General features: G+C 41.6%; 1 protein-coding gene across 1 annotated transcript in view; it reads right to left on the bottom strand.

Moving 5' to 3' along the window:
* The window catches only part of ubr1 (ubiquitin protein ligase E3 component n-recognin 1), a 180683-nt gene that overhangs the window by 20467 nt on the left and 146695 nt on the right, over positions 1 to 13521 (bottom strand). Inside the window, exons 32-37 of the mRNA XM_052030365.1 lie at positions 10314 to 10466; positions 9651 to 9748; positions 8607 to 8697; positions 6588 to 6736; positions 4739 to 4794; positions 2679 to 2775 (exon numbers count right to left, since the gene is read on the bottom strand). Coding sequence (XP_051886325.1) covers positions 2679 to 2775; positions 4739 to 4794; positions 6588 to 6736; positions 8607 to 8697; positions 9651 to 9748; positions 10314 to 10466 — 644 coding nt within the window. The remainder of the gene's footprint in view (positions 1 to 2678; positions 2776 to 4738; positions 4795 to 6587; positions 6737 to 8606; positions 8698 to 9650; positions 9749 to 10313; positions 10467 to 13521) is intronic.

Consider the following 13521-nt stretch of genomic DNA (forward strand, 5'->3'; position numbering starts at 1 on the left):
GCCTGTTACCATGCTGTAAGTAAACAAAAATCAAAAAAATTTTCTAAAATGCATTATGAAAACAAGTTGTATTTTTCTGACCATAGATTTCTGTCTCATTACTGTCCTTAGAGAGAAACATTTTCAGACTTTATTGTGACTGAATTTATGCAGACTGAATGCAGCAAAAAGCCACAAAGCATTTTAGCTGGAGCATTACCAAATAATTTTTTTGTTAAAATGTAGATGCTGGAAAACGGAAACAAAAACCAGAAAGTGCTGGAAACACTCAGCAAATCAGGCGTTACCTATGGGGAATAAAAGAGTTAATGTTTCAGGTCTGGGACCCTTCATCAGAACCAGGAAAGAAACTGAATTTGTTTTCTGTCTTTCTAGTGGTCTGAACCCTTGACCTCATTTCATTACTTTCCTGCATCTCTGCTCACATCCCCTCCTCCTGGACAGAGCAATAACAGAGTTCATTTGGCCCTCTCCTTTGGCCCCACCAGCCTCCACATTCAACAGATCATCCTTTGCAATTTCCACCAGCTCCAGCCACCGCCACCTTCAGACACACATCTTTGCCCCTCCCCTCACAGCATTTCAAAGGGGTCACTCCCTTCATGTCACCCTGGTCAGCTCTTATGTACCCAGCTAGCCACTCCCTGTCATTTGGCCCTTTCCCATGCAACCGGAGCAGATGCAACATCTGTCCTTTCACCTCTTCCCTTCCCTCCTTGCAAGGACCCAAACAATCTTTCCAGGAGAAGCAGTGATTCTCTTGCACCTCTTCCAATCTGGTGTACTTCATTTGGTGTTCACATCTGGCATCCTCTACACTGGAGAAACCAAACACAGATTGGGAGATCACCTTGTGGAGCACCTGTGGTCCTCAGACAGCTTCATATCTCATGAATTACTTGGTGGAACTGATATTTTACAGTAAATGAGACATAACAATCACCGTCACCATTTTTAAAAAATAGATTCATCATAGAAAGCATCCTATCAGGATGCATCACAACTTGGTACAGTAGCTGCTCTGCCCAAGGCCACATGAAATTGTAGAGTTGTGGGCACAGCTCAGTCCATGACGAAAACCAACCTCTCCTCCATCGCCTCTGTCTACACTTCCTGCTGCCTCAGAAAAGCTGCCAACATAATCAAAGACCTCTCCCATCCCGGATATTCTCTCTTCTCTACCCTTCCATCGGGCAGAAGTTACAAAAGCTTGAAAACACACACCACCAAGCTCAAGGACAGCTTCTATTCTGCTTTTATAAGATTAGTGAATGGACCTGTTGACTTGACAATCTACCTCAACAAAGCCCTTGCATTTTATTTGTCTACCTGAACTGCACTCTCTCTGTAACTGTAACACTATATTCTGCAATGTTATTGTTTTTCCCTTTTCCCTACCTCAATGTACTTTTGTGAAATGACCTGTATGGATGGTGGGCAAAACAAAAGTGTTTCACTGTATCTTGGCACATGTGACAATAATTAACCGATTACCAGTTTGTACGTAACATGAACTTTCAGTGCTCAGCTCATTGGAAGGCTGCACTTCAGCCCACATTCAGGAATCCTGAGCTTCGGCTCAGTTAGGTGCTTAAAATTCTGAGCAGGTCCAAGCAGAGTTGCTGGTTTTTAATTAGAAGAATGGGGCCATTGTTTTCCTGCTCAGTTAATGACAGCACCAAGAGCCTGCAGCTAGCTAAATTCACAACCAAGCTTTCTAACATGCAGGACCAGTGTGATATTTCACTAATTATACCAGCGTAGAGAGCGGCCACGATCATAGACTACAACTTCTCAACTGTCTCACCTTTCCCTTGGACGAGATTTAAGTCAAGACCCTTTCTGGCCTTCAAAACATCCCTTGGCACTACTCAAAAATGAGCATGGAATTCTTCCTGCTGCCTGGTCGATATTCATGCCTCAACTATGAGCAGTAAAACAAACTTTCTGATCACAGTTTCATTGTTATTCATAGAACTTTACTGTGCAAATCAGCTGTCATTACAACAATCACTACAGGTCAGAAGTATTTTACTGGCTACATAGTATTTAGACGACCCAGGCTGTGAATGGTTCCATATTGTACAAGTCTTTCTTTTCCAAGGACAGTTTGTGCCACAAGGAACCAGGCTGATATCTTATTTCATATATAACGTGCAGAGACAACAAAAGGGCATCTTTATCCCATATTTCCAACCTGAAATCACATGTACCACTTGAGCACAAACCCTCCACCCCCATTATGCATCAAGCAGTGCACTTCCAAGAAATGGATTTAGTTAATGTAAGCAGTGCTATGGCAGTGGCTTGAATTGGTATAAGAGTTACACACTAAAACATTAAGAATGTAAATGGAAAATAGACCCTTTCACACAGAGGGGATAAATTGGTCACATGCCCCAAAGTACAGTGGAAAAACTTTGTTTTCCATGCCATCCATACAGATTATTTCATCACTTCCGTGCATTGAGGTAGTACAAGGGAAAAACAATAACATAACACAGAATAAAGTATTACAGTTACAGAGTAAGTGACATTGAAATTATATGGAGAACATGAATAGTTCAGATATCCTTTGATTTTACTTATAACCAAGAAAGTTACCAAATGTGACTTCAAAACTTGTTCACATTGCAACTAAAAATTCCACCTTTACCTGTCACACATGCCATACTCACCCGACAGTAAGCGCGTCAGGTGCTTCTGGATAACTTTGGCTGATGCCACCACCCTCTGAGAAGCAGCAAATTGCAGAACTGCCTTCAGGCTTATACCCTACAACAAATAAACATAACCAGTCATTGTTCAGAATCTGTTTGTCATCAGCTACACAGCAGCTTCTGTAGTTACAGACCAAGGAAATAAAATGCCCAGCTTACTATTTCTTATATTTTCTTGCACTATCAGAGGACATTTTCAACATTCTGGGGGAATTGAGTGTTACTGGAGACACTACAGTTGGTGAGAATTCAGATACAAGCTTCATTAGCCTAGCAGCTATCCTCTTAGGACACCTCCATGCAAGGAAAGTGCTAACTCATCTAGAAAGCGGATTTTGCGTTTTTCTAGCCAAGAACTTTGAGTCTTATTTTCTTGTGAAGTTAATAAATTTATGAGTATTCATTCCTTTACCAGAATGTGGGATAATATTAAACTTGCCAGAAGGACATTAAGGACTGCTGACATGACGGTGAGATGAAAGGAAAGTTGGAGCTCGGAATATTCGATAGAATTCTTTGAGAAAATAGCACACTATGTGAAAAACAAAGGAACGGACGTGGAAGTCTCATTGAATAAGTTGTATTGACAGAAAGCCGATGAAAGTAGTCAGAGAGCAGTGATTGGTGTGTGGAATTTAAACAGCAATACTACTCAGCAGTGGATGTGGGGAAGCCTGCTCTTTTATTAAACTATCAGATGAAGAGGCTGGAGAGTGAAAGTGGTCATTTAATGGAACTAAATATCAATCATTATGTTTTGAGAAAAAGGCAAAAAGAGTAGATGAACAAGTTAAGATTTTGTTTTTAGGTAAAAAAAGTTGTTTTATAAAATTCAATTCAATAAATTCAATGCAACTTGATGGCTGCCCATCTAGTTCCTAATGTGAGCTGCAATGCATAGGGAGATTAAAGTGACCAAAGGCTGCAGAGTCTCCATTAAGGGCTGGTCAATAAATTTAATATTGGTTACTGTACTACATAAACTAGAGAAATACAAAAGTCATGCTAACTACACACAAACTGTTACCAATCTGTAGTTAGCTGTGTAACAGAATTATATCCAGTTCAGGGCAGGAGGTGATACAAAACAGACTTTGTAAAATTACTATTTTTAAAATTACTGATTTACATATTCTGGCTTTTATTTCTCTTATAGCCAGGAGAGCAGTATTGCTTAAACAAAAGGAAGCTACTCCACCTACGCATGTTCAATGGTTACGGGATGTTATGTCATACTTGAATCTAGAGAAGATTCACTGTTCAGTTTTTGAATCTAACCTAGACTTTCAAACCCTGTGGGGACCCTTCTTGAATTATTTTCAAAATCTCTGATTTGGGGACGAAAATGCAGATATTGACTGACACTGTTATGTTTTTTAAGGTTTTTCCTTGCTGTTTCTTCTATCTAACAGCTTCGGGTTTTGGTAGTGGGGGTAGATGTTTTTTTGTAATAAGATATTTCAATTTTTTCTTTCTTTATTAACTAACTACTATATGTGATTATTGATTTAGAGTATTGTAATCCTAAGTATGACTTATTACAATGTATTCAGTAGTATTTTTACTTTCTTTTTTGATGCATGTACTCTGTATTTTTTTCATGGATTTAATAAAAATATTGTAAAGAAAGAGAAATTATTCCAAGATTGAAAGTTTGCATTAAGAAAAAGGGTTCTTTAGTTAGTACAAAGAGGGGCAAGGTGAAAGCTGCTAGAGGCATTCAAAATTATATGGCATAAATTTAAGATCAAAAGAATGAACGGGAAGGTTAGGAAAATCTAAAGGGAAGTAGATATTGATTTGAAAGATATAGATTTTCAAGAATGGTGAAGTTGCAGTGGAACAAGACTATATGGATTGATGTTCCTGCAACCTCCAGACAAGGAGGCTTTGTTGTATAATTCACAATTCTGAGAGCATTGACTCATTTCCTGCTCACCAATGTTTATATGCCCACTTAAGGTTTATTCAATAATTTTTAAGAGAGAACATAATTATAACAGAGTACACAATTCTACCTGTCTGTCCGGCAGTGATCCAAATAAAACTTTGTCCTCATCGTGAAGTATGTTCTCTGCAGGAAGGGAAAGTTAAGATAATTGAATTGGTCACAACCAAATATTGATCAATGTAGACCAAAAAGCTTGTTAACCAACATCACTGCAGTGTGGTTTAACAAAGGTAAACAGGGAAAAAAAAACATTCCTCTGACAGAGGAGTACATAAACTTAAAGCCTGGCTTTTCAGGGATAATGCAAGAACTATTTCCACACACACACACACACACACTAGACAACTGCAAATCTCCCCTACAAAATGCTGCGATGAAAAGACTTTTGTTAGGTAAGAAGAATAACTGTTATGGAAACAAAGGGAATTAAAATAAGAGTGGTGAAATTAGTTTGTGGGATTCAACAGTACACACCTTCTTCACTTAAAACCTTCCATAAAATAAATTTGTTTACATCACGAAGATAGAGTTTGTTTTAGTTTAAATTTCATCCACTAATAGCGCCTGATGTCTGAACACATCAGGTGTTTGTTGGGTATAAAGAATGGAACACGTGGTGAGGAGAGACAGCCAAAAAGCAGGGGGGGGGGGGGGGGGGGCGGTGGAGTGAGGTGAGAGGAGCAGAGCGACGCAGGGAGGAAGGGAGGAGAGCGGCGCAGGGAGAAAGGGAGGAGAGCGGCGCAGAGAGAAAGGAGGAGAGAGGCAGAGAGAAGAGGGCAGAAAGAGAGAACAATTGCTTTAAACCAAGTAATTTTAGATTGTGATCAGAGTGCAGGAGCTGTTGAAATCTGGCCCATAATCCATAGAATGACACATGGGAGTTAACACTTCCAAACTGTAAAAAGTTAGACAAGTTGATGTTCTGAGCACATCCTGAGGCAGTGAAAGGGAGTGGGTTGATGGGGATGAAAGAGCAAAGGTCTGTGTTAAGGTGGAAGACTGGTGAGATTATGAAATGATGAATCTTTTTTGTCCCTTACTCCACCACCAAGTACTATTTATTTCTTTATATCCCATTGCCACCCCTTTTGCCATGTATCATATTCCTTCCTGTTTCTTCATCCCTCCCACTCTTAATATCTTAAAATTGGTTTATCCCCAACTTTTCCAAGGTATAACGAACATCAACTTGGAATATTATTTTTTCATGTCTTTACTGTTGCTATGTTACCTCCTGAGTATTCTTCAGGGGAACTTTGACCAATTCGGGTAGAAGATGGGATGTTATGTTGCAGTTTACAAGATGTAGTGAGGCCACATTTGGTTGGTGAGGCTGCATTTGGAATATTGTGTTCAGTTTTGGTCACCCTGCTACAGAAAAGATGTCATTAAGCTGGATAGAATGCAGAGGAGACTTACGAGGATGTTGCCGGGATTCGAGGGACTGAGTTATGGACAGAGGCTGAGCAGGTTGGGACTTATTTCATTGGAGAGTAGGAGAATGAGGGGTGACCTTACAGAGATATATAAGATTATGATGGGCATGGATAAGGTCAATGTGCACAGTCTTTTTCCCAGGGTAGGGGAATCAAGAACTAAGGGGAGAGGGAAGAGATTTAATAGGAACCTGAGGGGAAACTTTTTCACCCAGAGGGTGGTCAGTATATGGAATGAACTGCCAGAGGAAGTAGGTACATTAACAATATTTAAAAGGTATTTGGACAAGTACATGGATAGGAAAGGTTTAGAGGGATATGGGCAAAACGTGGGCAAATGGGACTAGCTTAGGTGGCAATCTTGGTTGTATGGACCTATTTGGCCAAAGGGCCCGTTTCCGTGCTGTATGACTCTGTGTGACCCAGCAATTTCAAGACAGAGTTCACCCAGACACTGAAGTGTAACTAGATAATGCATACCTGTGGACTGAATTGTAAAGGCACAGGCACTCCACGCCATTAGTGGGACTCGAGGATCAGCTTCATTAGGGGCAACTTTCAATCCCACCCGGTACACAGCGGTAGCAAACAGTAGCAGCATTTCCACAATGCTCTTTGAATACTTGACTCTGCCAAAGCACAAAAAGGATATTTTAAAAATCAACTTCATTTTATATTTTGGATTAATGCAACACAGTTCTAAAACAAGAGATGGAGCAGGGCACTTGCCCCTTGTGCCTGCTCCACCATTCAGGAAGGTCTTTTACTCCAATGCCTCTATTCTGTTCCATTTGCCTTGATTATCTCATTATTTGAATTTTAATCTAACTGTCCTTTTAGTTCTAATTCTCCCTCAGATGGGCATTAATGTGTGCTGGGGCTCAGTTCCATAGATAGAACTGCTGCCTCAATTCCAGTGACCAAAATAGACCTGGGTAGTCTACAACCCAATGGTATGAACACTGAATTTTCCAATTTCAGGTAACCCACACACCCTGTGCTCCTTTCTCTCTTCTTCTGATCCACACAGGTTCTCCCAGCGCCTCTCTCACGTTCCATCACCACCCCCACCCCCTTATCTGGTTCTACTCACCACCTTCCTTACTTATCAAATTCCAGCACCTGCAGCCTTGTGTCTCCACATCACCTTGCTGCCTCTGTCTCTACCTTCACCCTTCCCACCTAGCTCCAACTGTCCTTGTTTTCTCTCTCCTTATCCATCTCTATCTACCCATCACACATCAGCCACCATCTCCCAACTCCAGCCCTCCTCATCTGTCCATCATCTCCCTCCTCACCTGGTTCCACCTATCACCTGCCAATCCCTGCCTTACCCCTCCCCATCATCTCTTTATACTAGCTATTTCCCCTCTACACTCTCAATCCTGATGCAGGGTCTCAACCTGAAGTGTCACCTATCCCTTTGCCTCCACAGATCTTGCCTGACCTGTGGAGTTCCTCCAGTAGTTTGTTTGTTGCTCCAGTAACCAGAGTTTGACCTTGACTTCTGGTGTTGTCTCTGTGCAACGTGCATGCGTGCCTGCATGGAAGAGGAGTTGACGCTTGCATGGATCAAGCCATTATCATTCTTCTCACATCCCAACAGATGTGCTCATTGGTAAGTGAACTGGCTACTGTAAATAACTCCCAATGCAGGTAGGTGGGTGGGTAGTAGAAGAATCAGGAGGGTGTTAATGGGCATATGAGGGATAAGTGATGGAATGACATCAATAGGATTGCTTGTGACTCAGTATAGGTTTGACAGGCTGAATGGCCTCCACATACATCATAAGAAAGTACGAAAAATACAAGATCCTCCAAAAACCCTATCTTTCAGTGTCTTTCCTTACTGCAGCTGGATTGGAACCCATCCTCAACTAATCATCGCACATGCAAACCTTGCATTTTTTTTTCCAATCTTTCATTCTCAGGGCCTGAGCACCATGGGCCCAGGCAGACATTTTCTATCCACCTCTCACTGCACTTAAGGTGGTGATGGTGAACTGCAATTCCTGTGGTAATGGTAGCTGCTTTTAGGGAGTTCCAGGACTTTGACTGAGCAATTTTACAAATTACTGTTGGAAAGCAGACAGCAGTTGGAAGCAGGATGCCTCGGATATTTTTATGTTTTCTCAGCTGATGAACGCTGACGTCAATCATAGAGACCACAGCAGGACTTTGCCAGAACTGAATTAGTTGCACAGATACCCGGGACACAAGCACCCAAAATGACAGAAACAACAGCCAGGAGCTATGTTACAATGGCCCATATATTTATCTCAACCTTTTTCCATTCTTCCCTCCAAAGCAGTAACAGATATACATTAGGCAACTTTCCAGAAACAGCCTAGATTAGAACTCAAGCCGGGAATCTAATCAAGTACGTTGTTACTCAAGGGCAATAGCTACAGCATGTACAAATAGCATGGCACTGATTTCAATATTTTTATTATTTCCCATACATACTCATGAGAAAACAAAGAATGTTGCATTACGTACAGTGATTGGACTCCAAAGCTGAGGATGGACCTAAACTCCACAGGACTTTTCCACAAAACTGGGTTCACTTGAATGAGACTGTTTTCCTCCTCTAGACAAAAAACAAACAACTACTGATTTCTGCAAAAACAATTAAGCAGAGCAGCATATAGATGCTTCAAATAAATGAGTAACTCAGCTCAGAGACAAACTGTTAGATTGATTGATTGATGGCAAATTATAAAACACATCTTATATCTTTGTGGAATATCCTCAGTAGGTAGGGTGCAGGAGAATCATCGACCACAGAAAGAATTAGGTTAAAAGGTGGTTATGTAAACTTAACCTGGAATCTAATCTCTTAGCTCTGGTCTCCTGTGTTGGATTTTACAGAAGATTTTAATACAGTAAGATTCTGATAATCCATCACTTTTGGACTTTGGCAGTGCCAGGCTGGCAGATTTTGTGGACTATTGGATACTACTCCTTTTAATATTCTAATACACTTTCAATCACACAAGACACATTAGTATTATTAATTTTTATGCACACCATGCACATTTACAGAGAGTGTGGGAAACATTCCTCCCCCTCCCCCATGAGTTTAAAGGGAGTGTGGGAAGCACTCCTCCCACTCTGCCATGAATTTAAAGGGAGCATGGGAAACAGATACCGAACCATCAAGTCTCCCGACAATCAGATGGCAGATTGTCGCAGTTTTACTGTAATCCCAAAGCTATACATTTCCATTATTTTGTTTTATTTTGGGTTTCCAGCCCCTACAGTTTTTTTTTTGCTTTTCAATTAATAATCCCACTATTTTCATATCTCCTGTCCACTGTGGTGACTCTCAGCACTTGACAGTGGGCAGAAGATGCCTGACAACTCTCCCCCCTTCCCACTCCATCACAGTCCCCCCACCACCTACCAGCTCTAAACAAGCACCAGAACGCCACATTCTGTTCTCACGTGGGATAATTTTGTCTCGTCAGGTATCAGACCACATCTGGATTGTTTTCCAAACATATCCTTTCTCGTTAAAATACATTTCCCTCACATACACACCTTTTATGCCCGAAGCATTTAATCCAGTTATTCTTGCCAAGACGTTTTCCAGCCACCGAGATAAAGTGAGCATATGTGTTATTGTTTCTGTATCTTTGCTGCGATGCAACAGATAAAACAAGTTACAAAAAGGACTCACATAATCATATTATTTATATATGCTATTTTAAACAAAAGCCTTCATATGAAGTATGTTTTCTAAAACTGTGAAGCTGTTCATTTGGTTGCCTTTCATTCTCATAGCAAATTTACATTACACTCAGATTTATTCAATTTAAACTCATCTCATCTGAACCTATTTGACATTTTTGACAGTGCAGGACTGGAATGTCAGTGGAGCAGAACACGGATAGGAATAGATTGCGGCAGCAGCAAGGGAGAGAAAGACAAAACCAAAGTAGAAGATTAACAGAAAATGAAATCACAACTAAAAGATGAATTTAAGGGGGAAAGTTGAAACACTTCTGAACACATTTTTAAAATGCATTTAATCAATAGTACTGGGGTTATTTTAGTTTTCAATTAACTACAGATGCTGGAAACATGAAATAAGAACAAAATTTTTCAGTTTGAGGTACATATGATCAGTGGAACAATGAAGCAGCAATTTACCACAAAAGCTTTTATACATGCAATGAATAATTAGATTGCTAATAGACATACCTGTTTAGATTGTGTGCTTGCAGTGGAATGACTGGGATGACAGTGTTACACAGAGCCTTGCACAGTGGGCAGAGGAACTCTCCATTTTCCAGATCAAATGACAGCTCAATGTGAACCCGGTTGCGTGTTGAGTTCTGGACAGCTTCAAAATATCTAGAAATGACAAAAAAAATGATCTAGACATTCTGACTGACTGCTGAAAAGTGCTGGGTTTTAGGCTTAAGTGTATCATAGGATTCATGAGCAGACTCATCATCCTTGTCCTTAAGCAGCACAGTACCATTTTCCATGTCAGCAACTACCACCATTGGTATTTGGGAGTGGGCGACAAGTGTGATTGGAATGTAGTTATTACGGTTTGGATGATTGAAGGTCCTTCATCTTAACCAGATCTCATGTTGCAAAGCTCCAGGTTTCTGAAGCATTCCAGCTTAACTCAGTTCCAGATCAGAATCAGTACCCAATACATCACGGGCACAACCCTCCCCACCATTAGTACTATCTACAAGAGGCACTGCCTCAAAAAGGCAAAATCCATCATCAAAGACCCCTACCATCTGGGCCATGCCATCTTAGAACATAGAAAAACTACAACACAATTCAGGCCCTTCGGCCCACAAAGTTGTGCTGAATATGTCCCTACCCTAGAAATTACTAGGCTTACCCATAGCCCTCTATTTTTCTCAGCTCCATGTACCTACCCAACAGTCTCTTAAAAGACCCTATCGTATCCGCCTCCACCACCATTGCCGGCAGCCCATTACACGCACTCACCACTCTCTGAGTAAAAAACTTACCCCTGACATCTCCCCTATACCTACTCCCCAGCACCTTAAACCTATGTCCTCTTATGGCCACCATTTCAGCCCTGAGGAAAAGCCTCTGACTATCTACCCGATCAATGCCTCTCATCATCTTATATACCTCTATCAGGTCCCCCCTCACCCTCCGTCGCTCCAAGGAGAAAAGGCCAAGTTCCCTCAATCTACTTTCATAAGGCATGCCCCGCATTCCAGGCAGCATCCTAGTAAATCTCCTCTGCACCCTTTCTATGGCTTCCACATCCTTCCTGTAGTGAGGTGACCAGAACTGAGCACAGTACTCCAAGTGGGGTCTGACCAGGGACCTATATAGCTGCAATAATACCTCTCAGCTCCTAAATTTATTTCCCCGATTGATGAAGGACAATACACCATATCCCTTCTTAACCAGAGTCAACCTGCACAGCCACTTTGAGCGTCCTATGGACTCGGACCCCAAGATCCCTCTGATCCTCCACACTGCCAAGAGTCCTACCATTAATACTATATTCTGCCATCATATTTGACCTACCAAAATGAACCACTTCACACTTATCTGGGTTGAACTGCATCTGCCACTTCTCAGCCCAACTTTGCATCTTATCTATGTCCCTCTGTATCCTCTGACAACCCTCCAAACTATCCACAACACCCACAACCTTTGTGTCATCCACAAACTTACTAACTCACCCCTCCACTTCCTCATCCAGGTCATTTATAAAAATCACAAAGAACAAGGGTCCCAGTACAAATCCCTGAAGTATACCACTGCCCACCGACCTCCACACAGAATATGACCCTTCAACAACCACTCTGCCTTCTGTGGGCCAGCCAGTTCTGGATCCATACCGCAATGCTCCCTTGGATCCCATGCCTCCTTACTTTTGCAATAAGCCTTGCATGGGGTACCTTATCAAATGCTTTGCTGAAATCCATATACACTACATCTACTGCTCTCCCTTCATCGATGTGTTTAGTCACATCCTCAAAAAATTCAATCAGGCTCGTAAGGCAGGACCTGCCCTCGACAAAGCCATGCTGACTATTCCTAATCATATCATACCTTTCCAAATGTTCATAAGTCCTGCCTCTCAGGATCTTTTCCATTAGCTTACCAACCACTGAGGTGAGACTCACTGGTCTATAATTTCCTGGGCTATCCCTACTCCCTTTCTTGAATAAGGGAACAACATCCGCAACCCTCCAATCTTCCGGAATCTCTCCCGTCTCTGTCGATGATGCAAAAATCATCAGAGGCTCCGCAATCTCTTCCCTTGCCTCTCCACAGCAGCCTGGGGTACATCTCATCCAGTCCAGGTGACTTATCCAACTTGATGCTTTCCAAAAGTTTCAGCACCTCCTCTTTCCTAATATCTGCATGCTCAAGCTTTTCAGCCCGCTGCAAGTCCCTACTACAATCCCCCAGATCTTTTTCCATAGTGAATACTGATGTAAAGTATTCATTAAGTACCTCCGCCACTTCTTCCGGATCCGTACACACTTTCCCACCACTGCACTTGATAGGCCCTATTCTTTCACATCTTATCCTCTTGCTCTTCACATACCTGTAGAATGCTTTGGGGTTTTCCTTAATCCTACCCGCCAAGGCCTTCTCATGCCCCCTTCTGGCTCTCCTAATCTCCTTCTTAAGCTCCTTCCTATTAGCCTTATACTCTTCCAGATCTCTAACATTACCTAGCTCTCTGTCCCTTTTGTAAGCTTTTCTTCTCCTTTTGACTAGATTTATTATAGCCTTTGTACACCACGGTTCCTGTATCCTCTCGTGACTCCCTTGTCTCATTGGAACATTGTCTCTTGTCGCAGCTATTGTCAGGCAAGTAGTACAGAAACCTGAGGCCCTACACCACCAGGTTCAAGAACAGCTACTTCTCTTTAACCATTCGGTTCTTGAACCAACCAGCACAACCCTAATCATTACCTCAGTATGGCAACACTATGACCACTTTTATCACTTTGCACTAAAATGGACTTAGCATTTTTTTGTTTTTGTGTTCTTGTAAAAATTATGTACAATGTACAATTTATGTTTTTCTTGTGAATGCTGCTTATATGATGCTATGTGCCTGTGATGCTGCTGCAAGTAAGATTTTCATTGCACCTGTGCATACATGTACTTTTGCATATGACAATAAACGACCGGCCCACATGACCAGTCGGTTCTTTGCATTCCAGTTCTTTCCGTGAAATTAATTCCTATCCTGTGCCCTTTCACTAAAGCCCCAGCAGATTTCTCCCCTTCAATTAAATACCCAATTCCCTATCCTTTCGAGGAATATATTCCAGATCACAACATCTGCTCTACTTAATCTCAGTTTTTGTGGGCTGCAGACTTCTGTTTCATTGGATTCTTCAAGGCAAATGGAGACCGTCCAAATCACAGCTTTTCC

The sequence above is a fragment of the Pristis pectinata genome, chromosome 1, assembly GCF_009764475.1.
Source record: "Pristis pectinata isolate sPriPec2 chromosome 1, sPriPec2.1.pri, whole genome shotgun sequence".
In the NCBI taxonomy this organism is placed as follows: domain Eukaryota; kingdom Metazoa; phylum Chordata; class Chondrichthyes; order Rhinopristiformes; family Pristidae; genus Pristis; species Pristis pectinata.